This window comes from Malurus melanocephalus, unplaced genomic scaffold, assembly GCF_030028575.1.
Source record: "Malurus melanocephalus ecotype Western Australia unplaced genomic scaffold, MMel_1.1 scaffold_389, whole genome shotgun sequence".
Lineage (NCBI taxonomy): Eukaryota > Metazoa > Chordata > Aves > Passeriformes > Maluridae > Malurus > Malurus melanocephalus.
In genome coordinates this window covers 242,721-261,259 of record NW_026623621.1, presented here as the reverse complement: position 1 = coordinate 261,259, position 18,539 = coordinate 242,721, and the positions used below count along the sequence as shown (strand labels likewise).

Below are 18,539 nucleotides of genomic sequence, written 5' to 3'. Positions count from 1 at the left end.
AGGATCCGTGGGGATCTCTGCAAACTTTAGCTCTGAAAGCTCTCCAGWGTCTGTGTCAGGGATATAAGCAAAAACCTTGCCCCTGGGGCACTGAGTGGCTCAATTGAGCTGTTTACAGCCAGTCTGGAAAACAACTAAACTGTCTCTAGGACACGATTTCTGATGGGCTTCACACTGCAGCCACCGGCAATGCCAAGGCTCTTGCGCCCTCCAACACTTCTGGATGGATCCAAATTTAAACACCCAAAGGGTTCAGATTCAAATATGGGACCTTTTGCATGATAACAACCCAAACYAGGGCCATCTAAGCAAAAAGAAACACCTCACTCTGAAAACTGAAAAAAAGTTACATGACCTGTTGTTAGAGAGAAAAATATTTTTTTCAGTTTTATGAGCAGTTATCTCTCAAGGAAAAATGCCTGATGTAGAAGTATATAGTCAAAGTTGTATGAGATTCCAGTAATGTTTGTTTAAAGCCAGAGATGTCCCTTTAAATGAGGTCTGTGAAGCGGGGGAAAAAAAAAGAAAAAACCAACAAAACAAACAAACCAGTGACGACAGAGGGGCAGGGAAAGATTTTTTCCTAGTTTTTCAGTACCGTATCCACTAAAGAAACATGTTTTCTGCTGGTTGCAATAAGAAAAGCAAGATTCTACTGACATCGACTGGATTTCAATATTTCTAAAAACACGAGCACTTCATAAATACACTGAAATATTCTGTCATCGCCAGACAGAACACGCTGGTTTTCTATAAATATAGACATCTGGCAGTGGTTTCTTCTACTGCTAYAGATTTCTGGTGTGAAGAACGCTATTTTGTAAGCAAATGCATGTTGGAAATTAATTTCATATGTGACAGGTTACATTAAAGAGCAAGAAAGATTTGCTGGGCAGAAGCGCGTAACAAAAACAGCTTTCCCATACCGCCCCTGACCCTCTCAAGGAGGTTGCCTAAAAGATATTGTTGGTACAAAACGTGTTCCTCCAAGCAGTGCTGTGAAGCTTGAATTAAAGCCTGCCCACAAATTGCACTAAAATTTGAAAAAGGGACTTAGTTTGGTGTTGTTATACCAACCGTGGTGAAAAACCTCTGACAAAACAAAGAATTTTAAATAACAATGGGCAACAGCCACCTGAGGGGTGCCACAAGCAACAGGTACATAAAATCCAGTGCTATAGGACCATGCCATGACTTTTYGTCTTTCCTCTTTTTTTTAAGGGATTTCCAGTCACATCTATGTCCTAATCTGGCCCATGGTACAACCACCCACAGAGCTGCATCAGACAGAGGGCAAGATGTTAGAAAGGAATTCTTTCCTGGGAGGGTGGTGAAGCACTGAACAGGTTGCCCAGGGAAGCTGTGGATGYCCCAYCTCTGGAAGTGTCYAAGGTCARRCTGAGGGGGCAATYGARTRGAAGGTGTCCCATGGCAGGGGGTGGAACTGGATCATCTTTAAGGTGTCTTCCAACCCAAACCAGTCTAGGASTCTGTGATTTTACAAAACTGGGGACACACTGGGTCATTACAAAGAGCAGAGCACACCTTACTGCACTAAGGGCTCACCTGGGCTAAAAATGGGCCCTAATCTCTCACTCTATATAAGGGCATGGGCGATGTTTTCTACCCACATCTGCTTTGCTCACGAAGCTCCCTATTACCAAGTCATTAACATCGGCAGATAGATCAATTTCTGACTGGAAAATTTTCCCTTCTGGTTAACATAAGCCAAGCGTAAACACTCCCTCAGAGGTTAACAAAAGCCAGCAGCCCAAGCAGGGACAACTCYGCAAGAAAAGGGGAGTGGGAGTCAGTGGGAAGTTGAAAAGGCAATTAATCACAGGTTTTCATACACCGCAACACATTCCTGCCAGTGATCAGGCATTTAGAGAGACTCTGTACTGCTCCTCACTCCCTTTAAACCGTATTTGGGGGAATATTTTCCAAGTGGAAACATAAAAACAACAGGTCCCAGAGCCACCCTCAGCATCCAGCCCCCCTGCCCACCTTCCCCACTCCCTTCAGTAAGCACCACTAATTCCCCCAGATCCATCAGACCTTTCTTTTTTTCCCCAATCAACCTAAAAGCATTTTGGTACAAAAGACAAAGAGAAATACAGGCAGGACGCACTAAACCTAAAGTCTCCAGACAGCTCTCAGCATCTGTCAAACGCTTGCTAAAAAAAATCCAAATAAAGACAAACGCAAGAAGCCTTGATACCTTTGTGTTATCTTTGCACGCTGGCTGCTGCCTTATCAGCTCKGACAGAACCTGGCATTTAAGGAAAATTCAGCAGTCTTTGGGTGGAAGTTAGTTCCTAAAAACAACACATGGCCGAATTGCTGGAAGTTGGTACAAGAGGAGAGGGTGAGTGGGTAAGAGATGGCCTGAAAGCCCCCACTATCGTCTCACTGTTCCCTCTCAGGAAACACGCAGCCATGTAATATTTTTAATTATTTGTTCATAACTCACTCCTCACGTTTCACACCCACTGCACAGGCCAAGAGCTACAAGGGTGAACAATGGCTYGAAATGCTGCTTGCTCACATTAGGAATGAGAATGGAATGGAATAAAAACAGAATCCAGCCAAAGCCACCAAGGTTTTCAAGCTYATCAGAAATGGATTAAGATCTTCTGATTGTGATTGATGCTGGTCTTAGGTGCCACCGTCCTGATGGGGAGGTTAAAGATGGTTTTTTCCCTATCTTCCTTTATAAAAAAATATGATCTTTTTGGATAAAGTCTTCCTGGAAKAATTTGGATGTTAAGGGGCACCTCTTTCATGAAAAGCAGAATTTCTGCCTGCTCTCACATGTAACTCACCATTCATGGATTTTGGCAGCCACCTCACACAGCAGCTGGACATTTCCTTTGCAAGGGCATGACAGTCCTGCTCTTGAAAAACTTATAAAATAGTTATAGAACACCTTTGCTTGACGTTGATTGATGGGTAAAATGAGTTAGCAAGAGAAGAGCTGTCTCAAGGGCTGTTTTTCAGTATCATTTGTAATGTGACAGGGAACAGCTGGGGGAAGGCTCTCAGCCTCTTGTCAACCCCAGAAGGAAGGACAGACAGACAGACAGACATTATCAGCCCCTCTGATAGAGGGTGAGGGGCTTTCTTACCTCTGACCTTTTCCTTTCTGCCCCAGAGGGTCCTCACAAATCTTCCTCAACAGCTAGCAAAACCTGAAGAGACACAGCTGGGCCCCCAAAATGTCCCTTTCTCTTTATTTTATTTTCAAGTTCAGCCCAAGATGACATTGCAGGGGAGGCAGAGAAACAAAGGAAAGGGAACTGCAAGTGTGGAAGGTACTCAGCAAGTGTTTCTTTAAATACAAAAAATCTCCTGGTGGTTGAAGTAAGTCTGTGCCTAAACACTTGGCAAAAATGGTGCCCGAGAACAGAGACTTCTGTTGCAAAAGCGCACTGAAATCCCTGGGTTTGGACCTCCCCTTGTGTGCCTCCAGTGTTGTGCTACACGGGTTTCGGGGGATCTAAGTTGGGAAGAATTCAAATAGATGTGTCATACACTATTTTTCGTGTTTTATTTGACTTTAATTACTTCTTAACAGTACTGCTGTTTGAAAAATCTTTCTCAATTGAGGGTGTTGGTTCTGCCTAGGGCTGCTTGGCCCTCTTCCACTGAAATGCCCTTTCAACAACCACCACAAGCCTTTGCAAGGAAAACGAAATCTTCTGGAAGATCTCTTCTTCTGCAACTGTGTGAAAATTCGCCTCTCTCAACTCTCTTTCCTTCTCCCAGATTTTAGGTTGGTTGTTCTTTCCACCTCTCCAGGAGGTAGAACCCATGGGCTCCAGCAGGATGTGGAGCAACACTTGGGAACAGTCAGACCTTGCTGGTAGCACAGATGAAGACGCCTTGATGATGACAAGGATGATAATAAYAGTAATAATGCCTGAATAACCAGTGTAATTTTTTTGGTTTTCATTCCAGGACTTTTGATGGTTGTTTCCATAAAAAATGRTGTAATGCCCATCTCTCCTTAAAGTCAACGATGACTTGTACCCAGCAGAGAGGGGACAACTGGACTTGAGATTCACGCACATGAACCATGGTGGGTGTGCATGAACAGATGTTTGCATCTGCTTCACCCTGGGCACTTACAYAAGGCTTGGGCGCAGAATTATTGGCCTGGGGAGTCAGTATTGCAGCAGCAGCAAGAAATCCTCATCAGGGCAAAATCTGCTTAGTACAGGGTGCAGCCAGCCAATATGGGATCTCACCTTTGTAAGGGGTCAATAAAACTCCACTGGGTCTGGTCTTGGAGGGGCCCTTTGTCAGAGTAAAACAAGGTCTCTACACAAAGAGCTGTGAGTAATTTGCATTTAACACTGTAGCTGTCTGTTCATTCTGGGTTTGACAGCCCTCACCACATCAGCAGGGCTTTGCTACAATGAGGGCTCCAGGCCTCAATCTAAAAAAAAAAAAATCTGAAAAAAATAAAAATAAAAAAAGTCACACCAGCTATAACAACAACTTTCCCTTATGCTGTGTTGACCCTACCAACCAAAACCACTGCTCATTTGCTGACCTGCTCTCCGAGAGCAATATTAAATATCTCAGATGTTGCAGTCCTCCCCAAGCTCTGCCTTAACATCTATCTTGTAAATACCCTCCAACACATGCCACAAACAGAAGGCTCTGACTCAGTTTTAACACGGGGTTAATTACAGCAGAAAACTTGTTCAATTACTYTGAAGCATTTTTCATCTCCCTCAGACAGGTTATTGGGTTTGCAGGTTGGGGTTATTTCGCACTCTATAGTATCTGCCTTACCCTTGTAGAGGTAAAAGGAAAAGTGCCTGTAAGCACAAAAACAAATAGATTCAAATCAAAATGCTCTTAAAATTCATTTACGCATATTCCTCTCTGCTGTTATTTCAATTAGTGTCCGATAACTAAGCTGTTCCCTTTTAATTCTGCAYTGCATGTTTGTTTTTTCAAACACTTGTCTCAGTGAAAGTTTGATGCTGTTTTTCCTTCTGGAGAAAGGAACCCCAGAGATGTATTTTCAACCTCCCGCCTCAGCGTTTCCCAGATATTTTGAATCAGGGACTGTTGCCAAGATTCACATTTTCTCCAGATCGCCACACACCCTCACACTCTCAGCTTAAAGCCATCACAGATGCAGGGATGGACCCTGCAGCAGCTCTTACTGCCCTGTGCCTGTTTTCTTTATGGCAATTCATGAGCCAGTAGGGGAAACGTGCTTGTCCCTTTTGTCCAGCAATGAGAAGGTTTGGCACATTTTAAAGCATCTTCAAGAAAAAAAAAAAATTCTTGCAATGGGTATAGTTATTGAGTACTAAATTCTAATTTTCATGCATGTACTGGAGTTTAGTCTTCTAATGCAGAGTAACCCCAACAGCGTTCATGTGGATACTGGTACATGCACCAGGATCATCCCCTCTTTACAAAAATCAATATCAAGAGGCAAAAGCCACGGTTTCTCCAGGGTGCTGGGTCAGGTTTCAAAATCTTAGACAGGCGTCAGTCATCCCTGGACAGAACTAATGCACATCTCACCAGCCAACATAAACACCCCCTTCCAGAAATCCCCCCAGAAGTGCTGTTGATGCAGCCCTCCAGCATTACCTGTTTAGCCTGCTGGTTCTGTTACTCTCCCTGGAAAAATATTTTCACCTACAAGGGACTGTTTTGCCCAAATTGTTTTCTCTGCCTTATTTTTGCAACCACTAGTCAGAAGTTCTGCAGAGACAAAGCCAAGTTTGAGAAGGAACCTGTGGGTGCCATTCCACACTCACCTTGGCTCTGGGGTGGATACACACTGTGCCTGGCCAGAGGGAACACCTGGCCACCAGTAGCACTGGCTGCAGCCACGTTTGCTGCTCTCTGTGCTTCCCGTGGAGCAGCTCCTTTCTTGTGGCAGGCAATGCTGTAGGAGGGCCAGCAAATGCTGACAGAATTCACTTGCCATCTTCCATCTCCCCTCAGAAGCCAAAAGCAGAGACAGAGGAAGGAAGATGTCACCCATTTCCCTATAAAGTATTCCAGATTTCAAGGGAACATTGAAACAGAAAATTGCCATGATACAGAGTGTGCAAGATGCAATCTCCCAGTGCAGAAGGGTCAGCGGTGCACTATCCTYGACTGAGCTGAACCAAGAGCCAAATTTTTTATGATTTTTTCAGTCTTCACTGCCCCCAGGCTATGCTATATTTTGCCCTGTGGACCTTGATGCATTTTAGATTCCTAAAGAGTCATTTTATAAATGTTCCCATAAATATCCAGTCCTTCAAAGTACTGAGCCAGCCTGCCATAAGAGGGAATGGAAGAAAGGACTTGCTGCCTGTGGAGACACTGCGATATTCCACAAGCTCAGCCCATGCTCCTCTAAGAATTTAAACCATCCCTTTTTTTTCCAGGTTGGCTTCYTGCCCGAGTTTCCTCCCCAAAACACCCACAGCAAGGTCAGAGGAGCTCTCCTCTGGCACAAGGGAGTTACCAGGCTGGGAGCAAAGGAGGACAAGGACGGGCCAGTGATGGGGTCAAGTTCAGTCATCTTCAGCTGCCATGAAATCACACCTGAGGAGGATTTACTGCCAGGAGCTGAGCAGCTGCGGTCAGGCAAAGGAAGGAGGGTCCTATTTGTGCATCAAATGACCCAACTTAGCAGGACAGAAACCAAGTGCTTGACCTTTCTCAACATCATGTGAAGCAAATGCTCCATATGACACGGCTCCAGCATTATCTACCAGGCACAGGTGCATGACTGCAATTAGAAATGACTGGCATTTCACACATAACAGCACCTTTCGACCCAACTCAGCCCATCCAAAACCGCTGAGACTCAGGGACCATTTTCTTCCCACACAGCCTTCCCAACTCCCTTACCACCTCAAKCAGCCCCAAATAATTCCCCATGAAGYCTCACAGCTGYTATTTGAAAGTTAAATTGGAAGTCACAACACCTCCCTGCACGCTGGTAGATCTTACACTTGGCATTTSGTTTATCCCCACACCATTCCTCACCCCCACCCCTAAACCAACTTCCGCRGAGAACAATGCTGCTGGTTTGTGTCCACAACAGATTTATTCCCCCCCTTCCCAGCAGCTCACAACGCCTGCACCTTCAAGGGGCAGTAGCTGCTTGAAGCAAAGGGTTCMTTCTGGTTTGTGGAAAGAAAAGGCTGCCCTCTATAATCAGGGTATTGTTCTCCCTAAATGGAGCCAGACTCTGTAAACACACTCCTCTGCACAGCGCTGGGAGGGCGAATGCCAGCGTGTGTACACATACATGCAGGGAATGTGTCTTGCTCTAAACARCAGTAAATTATGTTAATTCATTTCCTCTGCCTAAACACTGCTAATAAGCTTCGGGAAAGGAGGAGGAAAAAGCAAACAAGAGTCCATTACAAAAAGGTGAGGGGGAGAGGTAACCAAATAACTCCACCAAATGTCTCCTCTGGGGAAGGACATTCACGCGACAGCTCAGACGGGCTCCACGCAGCTCTCCCTCTGTCCCACTAGAGGTGGAAATGTAACAGCAACAATTTCTTTCTTTTCATAAGGTTTCAGCCTGTTTTCACGAGTTCAATCTTGTGAAATGGGACATGAGCCCCCACCAGTGCCCTGATCCACAGCGACTGCATCCCCAGGGGCTTTGCACTGCACGTGATGTGAGTGCTCCGGTGACCAAAGCCAATACGAATAGTCAGAGCCTATTTGTAATTTTCTAACAGGAAAATAATTTCACTAAGCAAACTGCCATGCTTTGACTCAAAACCCTGATTAGCACAGTTTGAAAACAGGGCAGCACACTGTTCTGGGAATTAACTTGCCTGACCCCTAGTCTATAATGGCACTCAAATAATCTGTGAGTCAGACCAAGTTGAAAAACYCTTGGAAGACCACACTGAAAGAATTTACTGGATTTATTGGATTTTCTAGGATAAAAGAAAAACAAACCTGGAACTCCATTTAGTCTGTGGCCTTCAGAAAGACAAGCTCTTTCTCCTGACAATATCAGGAAGAGGAGCACTGCCTATGCTGAGCAGCACTTTTTGGGTCTCTTTTTATATTTACTTTTTTTTTTTTTTATGCACAGGAAACTCTCAATAAATAGTCATCATTATTATTAATATGCAGGTCTACTGCTATGATTACTTTTGAGTARCACCTTGCAGTACCTTTCTTCCTTGGTATTGATGGCAAAGTAAGGGACAGATTCCCAGCCCTGTGCCTCTACAATCCTCCTCCCAGCAGGAATACCCAAGGCGAGGAAAGCCCTGAATTTACCTTCAATTTAAATATGCAGAGGCTACTTTACCAATTGGATACAAGGACTAAACTGGTGTTTCCAATGAATCTCCAAGGACAGGAGTAAACCTGTGTACATCACCATGRCAAAATACTGCTTGAAATCCTCCACATCCTCTGGTCTACTCCTGTTTGAACAAGCATGAAATCAGGAAGAGCATTCTGCCTTAGGAATATAAACAGGACTTTGCTCTGGTCTAGATAAAACACTGACCCATCCCTACCTTATGGTTTCTACAGCTCCTGAGCAAAATTATCTGACTAGTCTCTACTTCTTTGTGGCTCTTTATATCCCACAAACAATAGCTGTGTTCTCAAAGCAGTGGCAAACACCTTCAGAGAACCCCTCCAGCAATTCACAATCAAMCCTCCAAAGCCACTTCCCTGCATAAGCAAATATCTCCCTAACAGGTTTACGATTCCCAATCAATCAAACAAGGAAAAGTGAGCACCTGTTTACTGTCCTGGCCTGATTAAGTTGAAAGTTTCACTCTCATTAGCCCTTAATGAAATTAGCCCTGGCAATATTGCATTTCTGATTGGTTGGGAATGGCAGGAGGAGGAAAGATACTCATCAGCTCTGATCTGTTATTCTAGTTTTATATTAACTATTGCAGATCACAATGAACCCTCCCATGGCGTGGTGCCACCCAGCACAGGACTGAAACTCAGCTTGGTCTTACAAGGCTCCAGTTTCTGCTCTCTGGTAGGATTATACATTTAAATCCTACTCACACCTACTCAGCCACAACTCACTGAACCTAAAGGGACTATCACCTCCCTGAACCTAAAGGGACTATCACCTTTGTAACACAACCCTGAACATTAAAATATGAAATGACTTATCAGAGCATGGAGCCTGATCTCCATATGCTGGAGGAGCTGTCAACTCAGTTTTTCCATTCAAACTGCCCAAAAATACATTAAACACTTCCCAGTATTACTTGTCTGGATAAAGAGACACTTATTGCCACCAAAATGTTGTGTCAGTCTGCAGAAGAACAGGGAAGATTTTGATTCACCCAGAAGGTCAGCAAGGTGGCTCACAGCACCTGCTCTCAGAAGGGCATCCACACCCTGCAGGAGTTACAGCCACCAGTTTAACACTGATCCTTCCTTCCACAGAGAGTCTGGAGTATCCCTGGGGAGATACTCCACAATGTTCAGAGGTTCATCCTGTTACTCATTAACCCTTCCATCCTTGACACGCAGTTCATACACCTGCAGCTCATCTGGCACTTGCCATTGCTCAACCAGCAGTTACAGATCTGTTACAGACCTGTGCTAGCACATCTCAGAACAGCCACTGAGAAAAACAGCTCCCTCTATTACTGCAACTCGCACAAATCTGTTAGAAAGGAAACCTGTTCCCAGTGCTCCAGCATCTGCAGCAGCCTGACTCCACTATTTTGTGCAGCTTTGGGAGGTTTGTGAGCCTGAACAGCTTTCCCTTTTCTCTCCCTTGTGGATGGCTTGGCCTTGCCCRATTCACTTCTGTCTAGAAAAGAGAAGATTAAAATCCATACAAAGCAGAAGTAAAATAGTAGCTAGCAAAACAAAAGCACCCCTTTTACATTGCAAGGMTTTTACTCAGAGTCACATATTGGTCAAAAGCCAACCAAGTCTCACAACTGTACRTGGGGGCACCTGGGAGGACACAGGAGAAAAGAGAACTACAGCACAGACTTGGAAAAGCTGCATCCCAACATCCTCTTCAGAGTTACCCACTCGCCACTCGAGATCCTTTCCCAGGCACCAGCAGGCCTCAGGAACAGGGGTACACTAATTAATCTAAATTTTCTAGGACTAAATTTTCTCTAGGATGTTGGCTAACACATTTCCCTCCAAATTCCCCTCCAGCTTTTTCCCTCTCCCAGGATCCTGGGCAGAGCCAACAAGCCCAAAGTTACCACACAGAYGTTGTGCCACTGCACACCAGTACCTAACTCTTGAGGTCATCAGTTTATAGAATATGTGGAGCAAACCCAGCAAGGAGAATATGAATTTTTAAAAAATCCTATTGCACAAATTAAGCCCACATTTCACCRTTTGTCTGCAGTTTCTGTGTTTTTATCTGACATGCACAAATACTGATGGCTCCTAAAATATCCACCCAAGTGGCATCCAGGGTAYGACATCTCTTGCACTACTCACTTGATAGGATACCCAAGATTGTGCGAATCTCTCATGAAATAAATTTACCACATATGAGGGAAAATTATTTTGTGTCACATCAAGCTGGAAACTACTTGTAGAGAAGTTGAGCATAGAGGTGCAGCCATCCTGAGAAACATTAACCTGCTCCAAGGAGCCCCTGTTCCCAATTTACATTTTTTTTCTTTCCTTAGTGAAGCTCAAAATTAAGTTTGAACACTTMATGGAACAAGTAGCCTGGAGTTATTGGCTGAATTTCTTCATGAAAATTGGAGTGGTTGGGACAAAATAACATCAGGTTCCTCGCAGCAGTGCAGGATGCTGTGCTTCTGCTGTGATACAAAGGGGACACTGTGTAATCAGAGCAATCAACCAAACTGCACACAGCCCAGGTTTATTTGACTGGGAAGGGGGGGAAAAAAATAAATTCAGAGACGGGGATGGATTCAGCAGCAAACAGTTTACATTCACTTATTAAATAGTCTTCAGCCCCTCCACACCCAGAACACTGCCCGCAGAATGGCACCCTGTCTTCGGGGACAAACCTCTCTGCGGAAACCCGAAGTTTAAGCAGTGAATTTCCAAATTGTTTTCAGCCCCAGCAGCGCACACTCCACCCGCCAGACAGAGCTGGCAGTCAGCAGGAGCAGCAAAATAGGCTTTTCTAGAATTAAAAAAGTGAGTCCAAGCCATACAGTGAAGCAGGTAAGCGGCACACTTAGCCCACATGTCCTCTGCTGTCACATGTGAGGTGGATATCACAGATAATCTGGGTAARCCATGCTTCAGGGATGATCCAGAGCCTATGGGAGTGAGTAGGAGTCACAGCACCAACACTCACAGGCTCTGAATCAGGTCCTAACCTGTTACAACTGGCATGGGCTGCATCTGCCTATCTCATACGACATCGGGACAGCATGATCAGATTAATCAAGCTTGCTTTTGGAAATATTTTTCTTTTACCATAGTACCACAGTTGCTGTGAAAGAGCAGCAGACTGAATAGGTTTGCATCAGACAGAGCTCCTAGCAACTTTTACATTCACACTGGCTCCACTCTCACAAAGTCCCTTATATGGCCAAAAATGTTTCACCTTGTTGCAAAAANAAAAAAAAAAAAAAAAAAAAAAAAAAAAGAACAGGTGAACACAGTAAAAACTTATTAGAAAAAGCTCAAAGTAAAGGCTGATTACGGGGAACAAGATAAGGAATAGAAATCCAAGTTAAATGTATCAAACAAGATCAAATGCATTTTAGCTTGAGCAGACCATCAGAAAACATCTGAAGAGGTCAGATGAAAGACAAATTACTTGAAACAAGACAAAATGAGCAGGGTAATGAAAGAAAGGTGARAAAAGAGCATTTTCACCAACTYCTGTAATGCTGGGATACATTTGCACAAAACCTTTGGGCAGCATGGTYTCACAAGTCACTGCAGACACAAGAAGGAGCTTCACATCTTAGCAAAATCAGCTGCCCTGGTTCTAATATCAGTGAATAAATAAAGTGAATAATACCTAATATTAGTGAATAAATAAAGCTATGACTAAAGGTTGTTGTTTTGTTGTTTTTTTTTCAATTCAACCTAGGCACAAGAGGACATCTGCATTATTATTTTCCTCTTTCAGTGGAAATTTTTATATCTCTTCCAGTAATTAATCCAAAAATACACAGCCAGACTCTATTGCACTCATGCTATTCCATGACAAGTGTTCTGAGCCCAGATGTATCAGTGTAGAGACACTCAAAAAAGAATTATCAGATGGGATACCGGAAAAGATCAGTTCTATCAGCCAATTCATGTCAAATGAAAAACTTCAGCTTTAGTTAATAAATTAGCACCAACAGTCCCAGATCTTGAAAAGGGAGTTCCTAATTGCTAGCGTCACTTCTCTTTCAATTTTGAATTACATTGTTTTCCTGAAAAAAACCACTTCTATGTCGTATTTCAAGCACCGCCTCACAGTGTATGAAAATTTCTTCTGTGACCAAGACTCAGGCTTTGGAGTCCAGCCTTTGCTGTGTGCAAGCTCATCCCAGAAAATACGTATTTTGATTTGCTGCTGGCGTCTTTTAATGAAGGTCAAAGAAACATATGGACTTGGAAAACAGAGTTATAAAAAGGAAAATCTAGATGTATTTGAGCAATCTGCTGAGTTTTGTAATATTCCTAATTAAAAACAAATAAAATCAACCCTAATTTTCCAGTATGACGCAGACTGAATTTTATGTTTAAACTCAGYCACAATTTAAAGCGGCTGACAGCCTCAGAAGAAGGGAGGAACCAGCGTTTAAAAAAATAACCAGGATTTTCTTAGATCGTCGTGTTGACTTTAGGTACAAGTCATACTGACAGATTATTCATTATTCAAGTTCCCGAAGAGCACGATCTAAAAAATGCCCCAAACTTCACCAGAAGTTGTGCTGTGACTTCCATAAAATCTGAATCAGGCTGTTAGATCTGAACATGCTTCTCTTTCACAAGCGAGAAATTACCTAATCGTTAAATCTGGTAACAACCACTCAACAAGAAAAAAGGCGTAAAACAGAAGCCAACAACCATCTCTCTCACATTACCATTATTTATCTTTTCTGTGCTTACTAAAGCACTCTTATAAACCCCAAAATTCATTCTTACAAACACCAAAGTTACAGAGTGGGAATTCTGTTCATCAGAACGAAGGACTCAACTTCCAAAAAATAAAAAACACTTTTAGCATCCTACTCCCTTTTCTCCGATATAAGAGAAACAAAAATGGCACATAACATTATTTCTGCATGAAACCACTGAATTTTGAGGTGGCCCAATCAGCAAATTCCCTGCAAAGCAGGCACCAAGCAGGTTTGCAAGCCAAGGTCGCAGAGAGAAGTGCCAGAACAGAAAGCAATTAAGGTCCCGTTCTTCCCCTCCCTACGCAATGCACCGAAAATGAAATCAACATCCAAACTAATCAGTTTCCAGCACAAGATCAGTTTACTTGCTAACAGGAGGGTGGTTACTGCTCTTACCAAAAACTTCTAAACATACCATACAAAATCTTGCTTAAGCCACGGGACCATGCCAGGCACATCCCAGTGTTACCATATACGGTCACCAACACGAATATGATGGCAACTTGACAGATTTGGAACAAATATTGCGTTGTCTGTCACTGGGATAACATAGGCAGGAAAATATCAGATTGTATTACCTGTGTCCAGCTGGAGGTGTGGCGTGGCAGGAGCTACATTTGCTGCAGGACATAGCCACTGAAGGTTAGTGACCCAAGATGGCATTAATCCCTGCAGAGGAGGGCCAGGGCAGGACACTGAGGATTTTTATGCCCAGTATGGGGCTGCTTGGAGAGAAGAGGAATGGAATAACACGAGGGATGAGCCGCTGGAGCTGCGCTGTCATCCCAGGTTCAGAGCAGACGTTATCCGTCGCGGCTGGAAACCAGCCTTGGCTGTCAGCTGGAAGGCTCAGTGCCTCCTAGAAAACCAGGTTTTGTTCTCCAATAGTGGGTTTTGTGCACACAGGTGCTCTAGTMTTCAGTCACGAGGGAAAGAAGGGGATATCTACCAAAACAGCACCCAAGGAAGACTTTTTGGTACAGGCTGCCTCCAGGAGATCCTTAGCCTGGAGWAGGATTTGCCACTAAGAGAGTTACTCCAGATAAAGTTTTTTGGAAAGGATATTCCAGTGTGATTGCAGGTATAGACAACCCTTTGCCAAAGTCCTTCAGCTTCAGCCCCAAAAGCATTGGTTCAAACACAGCCAGAGCTATCTCACCCTTCATCCCTCCAAACACTGACAGTTCTACCACCTGGACTTCTAAAATCAGACCTGCTCTCTGCTTTACCTAGATACTTCAAAAGTATTACCTCTTTCTGAAGAGATTATCTTGGTTTGCYAAGATATTCCCTTTTTTTCAGTGTCTTTCAATCAGCGATGAGATGCATTGGCGGGACAGAGCCAGTAGGCACAGATCTGAACCCAGTAAAACGCTCCTTTACGTTGGGAGGAGTAAAAAAAAAAAAAATTGCCACATAAACCAAATCAATCATTCCTGCATGGCCTTTTGCCTTAAAAGGTGTCACCTAAATAAAGATGTGAAAATAATACAACCTAACATTTAAGCAAGATTGCAGCTGAGCATTCAACTGTCAGGAAATATCAAAGCTGGAGMGCGTGGGCAACTTAACTCTGCCCCCTTGTGCAGATGCACCACGGCACAGCCCTTCCCCAAGCACGGGCACAGCATCAGTCAGCTCCAAATTCACACCCTAACTCCAGAATAAACTACTTTTGCCTAATATGAGTAGGAAAGAAGGACCATCACTTTCCCAGAGAGCCTCCTCAGCCACCTTTCCTCACTTGATCACCAGCCAGCGAGCAYCTATTCAACTTCTGCCACCTCAGATCAGGAGGAGCTGGCACACTTTGTGCCACACACGTCTGATTTGCAATCAGGATACAGATATTAAATGCTGTTTGACCAAGACAAAGAGCCCTTCTTCCTGCAAAGAGCCTCAAGACCTCAGGCTGAGATTTGGCTGAAGGATTGCCTATAAAACCTGAGCGACTGTAGCAGGTAACGTTTACACATCTCCAGCGGCCAAACCCCTTGCATGAGGTGTTCAGGAAAATTCTGCAGGCACGTTGAGAGCCTGGCACATTTTTCCAARAATCTGAAATTATCCCAATGTAAACACCTGACAATCGGAGATATTTGTCAGCACAAAATAAAGTTTCAGAGTTCTGGGGAGCGTCTTATCTCTGCTCACATGCAAGTTTGATCTTCCATCTACCTCGTTCATTATCAAAAATACTCTCAACCTGAAGGRTGTCTAAAGCAGGATTTAAATGTCAGGATTTTGTCTATATTTTTAAAGCAATGACTCCTGTTTCTTCTTCACTTCCTCTCAGCACATGAATGAATGACATTTTTCATGGGTTTGGCCTTGGCTTTTAACCTCTAGATAATTTTAAATAGCCAGAACTATCTTTCCATACATTTACACTATGGGTTTTTCCAGCTCTGAAAAGTGTTCAAATAACCCAATTACCAACATGATCCTATYGAAGTTATATTAAAAAGACCTTTCCATAGGAAAAATTATGTCATCCAGAAATTACTGTTGCTAATTTTCTGTCACTTCTTCACATGACAACAGCCCACAGCACTTCACTTTCCAGAGGCATTAAGTGTAGGAGCAAGACAATTGCAAACCAAATTTAAACAGGGTCAGCCAGGAAAGCAGCCGATACTCAGCTCACATCAGAGACAAGAATCTTTTTGTCTTCTCCTGCCCACTTCAGATCTTTTCCGGAACTCCACCAACTTCTCAGGTCCATTGCAATAAAATACATCCATGAAGTCATCCTAATTCATACACTCTGCCCATCGCCCACAACTTAAACTGAGTCTCCATTGTAAGCCCTGCCTGGAATTCAGACTTGAAGGAATTACAGCCTATATACTGTTTTCTTTTTCATTCAGCTTCCAGCCAAATAATTTTATAGTGCTTTTGCCTCCATAAAATATTTGCTTGAGAGCCAATGCCAAGAAGAAGAAAAAATAGCAGTGCACTAACCCAAACTTGGGCTTTCAGAGTAACTCTCCCCCTCTTCTTTCCCACCCTCAATCCCCCAGGACTTTTTTTTTTGCAAGTTACAGCCCAAGTGAAGGGCAAGTTCAAACATTTTAATTCACAAGTCCATCATGCTGGATGATTTAAAGGTCTTAAAACAATTCATGAAACTCTGATACCGTTGGGAATTGCAGTTGGAGCAATCTGAATCCTAAAGTCATAGCCCCATTCTCCTGGAACAATGCAGCCCCTACTTTGTGACAGAGGCAAGGAGCTGAAAGCCTGGATTCCCATTCAGGCTTCCCAAGGACAGCACCCACCAAGGTACAACACCAGMGAAAGCGGAGGAAGAGCCGCCACTCCTCACACTCTGATCCCAGAGCTTTGCTAAAAGCACTTTCCCATAAAGAAACTTTTTTCCTACCCCCATCATGCCCAGGTCAAYGCATTTCAATTTGCCTCTGGAAGGGTAACCTGTTTATTGAAATCTGATCAACTGCTGGAGCCTCAGCRCTAAAATACGCTCTCGCTGTTGGGAACTGTCATTTGTCTGTCACCGGGCAAGTTAATGGATGTGTTTGTTTAGTTTGTAAGTGGGAATACACAGGGCAGAGGCTGGAGGGATTACAGGAGAGGAGAGGCACTTCTGATCCACAGAGGAATGCAGTTGCTTTTCTTTAAAATTGTCTGTGCATTTTTACACAGGCACAAGAAAATCCCCTGGAAGTTCACCTGCACCTAACAGACCTCAACAAAGCCGGAATGACCGCGCTCCATCCCAAACCACGGCCCCAAACCATGCAGGTAGGGAGGCACCACAYGTGGGCACAAATCTGCACCTCTGTGCAGATAAAAACATCCAGAGGGACAAGTCCGGGGACACAGGGGAGTTTGGACAGCACGAGCCCACGGAGCAGAAAGAAGCATGAGAGTCACAGGATGTTCGCACCAAGCGCAGTCCCCTTACCTCTCGCCGAGTCCGAAAAYGCAATTATCCCTGCGAAAAGGAGCRCCAGCTGCAATTCCATTTTGAAAACCAGATCCCGCYGTATCGCACAGGCTACTGTCCTCTCAGACCTGGAGGCAGGAGAAAGGAGAGCAGAACAGTTACTGAGGGGGAAAAAACTCCAAACAGCCCTCAACTTTGCATAGTTTTAAATTCTATTGCGAAAACTTACAAGAAGAAACAGCAAATGAAAGAGAAATGCGCTTGTAATTCATTTTTTGGTGCTCAGCAAGTAAAACTTTGCCCTCCTCTCTGCTTTAGCCTGATATAAATCAAGAACCCACTGAGGCCAGTAAGCTCCTCTAAGTTTACAGTTAATGCATAATTCTTTGGTATCCCGTACAGAACCAGTCTGGAAGGCAAACAAAACACTAGCAAGTGGCCATAAAACAAGATTTCAGGTTAACAATTTGCGGAGGAACTCGGTGGAAGGGGGAGGAGGAATGYTACCTCTCCCATCAGCAGCCCAGAAAACTTTGCGTTGCTGCTCCAGTGCCCCTCAGCCAGGCTCCGCTCTGGGTACGCGCCTTCCTCCACTCCGAGACTTCTCTKCACTGCACTGATTCCTCCTTTCCTCTCCTTCCCCCCACCAACAGCCCCACTTGCTTCCGTGGGCTCCAGAGGTGCGTCCCAAAGCACAACCGCACTTAATTACCCAGATTCTTGAAGATGCCTTCGCTGCGATACCGCACACCCRGGGTAGATCAGGTTTACATTAATTACACCCTGTTCTCCTCCTAAAACTCTCACTCTCTAAACACTGTCTGGATTCCTCACCCTTGTAAAACTGCCCGGTTTAAACACCCCGTGCCCCCAGGACACACAACAACCCGCGTACAGCATCCAGCAAAGCAAACACGGCCGCTCCGCCGTTCGCTCCGCCGCTGGCGGCGGGCAGGGGCGCGGGGGGCGCAGCGCGGCTCGGCTCGGCGGTAACGGGATATTCACCGCCGGGAATCGGGAATCGGGGTCGCGGAAGGGAGGAGGGACGAGCAGGGGGGACACCCGGCGCGATGCCACCACCTGGTGCTGCCCCGCGCCTCAGGGTTGCGCCGGCGGCTCCCAGCTGTGAGTTACCCGGCCGCGGCGTGTGAGGGTGTCCCGGCCCCTCAGGGTGTCGCGGCCCCTCAGGGTGTCCCGGCCCCTCACGGTGTCGCGGCCCCGGCGGGGTGTCCCGGCCCCTCAGGGTGTCCCGGCCCGGGGTGGCGGAGCGGGGCACACTTACCTTGGCTGCTGCCGGGCTCTAACACCGCGCGCTGGAGCCCATCCCCGCCGCTCGCCGCCTCATGCCCTCCGCGGCCACGGCGCCCGGCGGGCGCTCCGCCGCCGGCCTCTACCTCATCCCCCCCTCCCCGGGGTGGCGGGGGCTGCCCGGGGGTGCCCTCCCCACGGAGCGGCTCTGCCCCTTCACCGGCTTTTGAACAACCTCCCCCCCTTCGCCCCGGCGGGCGGTTTTTTTTCCACTCGAGAGTCACGGGCGAGGAGGTCAGGGAAAGGGG

At 45.2% G+C, this 18,539-nt stretch overlaps 1 protein-coding gene across 1 annotated transcript in view; it reads right to left on the bottom strand.

Moving 5' to 3' along the window:
- Positions 1 to 17,898, bottom strand: part of FGFRL1 (fibroblast growth factor receptor like 1) — a 165,431-nt gene extending 147,533 nt beyond the window's left edge. Inside the window, 3 exon segments of the mRNA XM_057379130.1 lie at positions 17,002 to 17,111; positions 17,818 to 17,825; positions 17,827 to 17,898. Of these exon segments, the coding sequence (XP_057235113.1) occupies positions 17,002 to 17,111; positions 17,818 to 17,825; positions 17,827 to 17,883 (175 nt within the window). The 5' untranslated portion in view covers positions 17,884 to 17,898.
- Between the last annotated feature and the right edge of the window lie 641 nt (positions 17,899 to 18,539).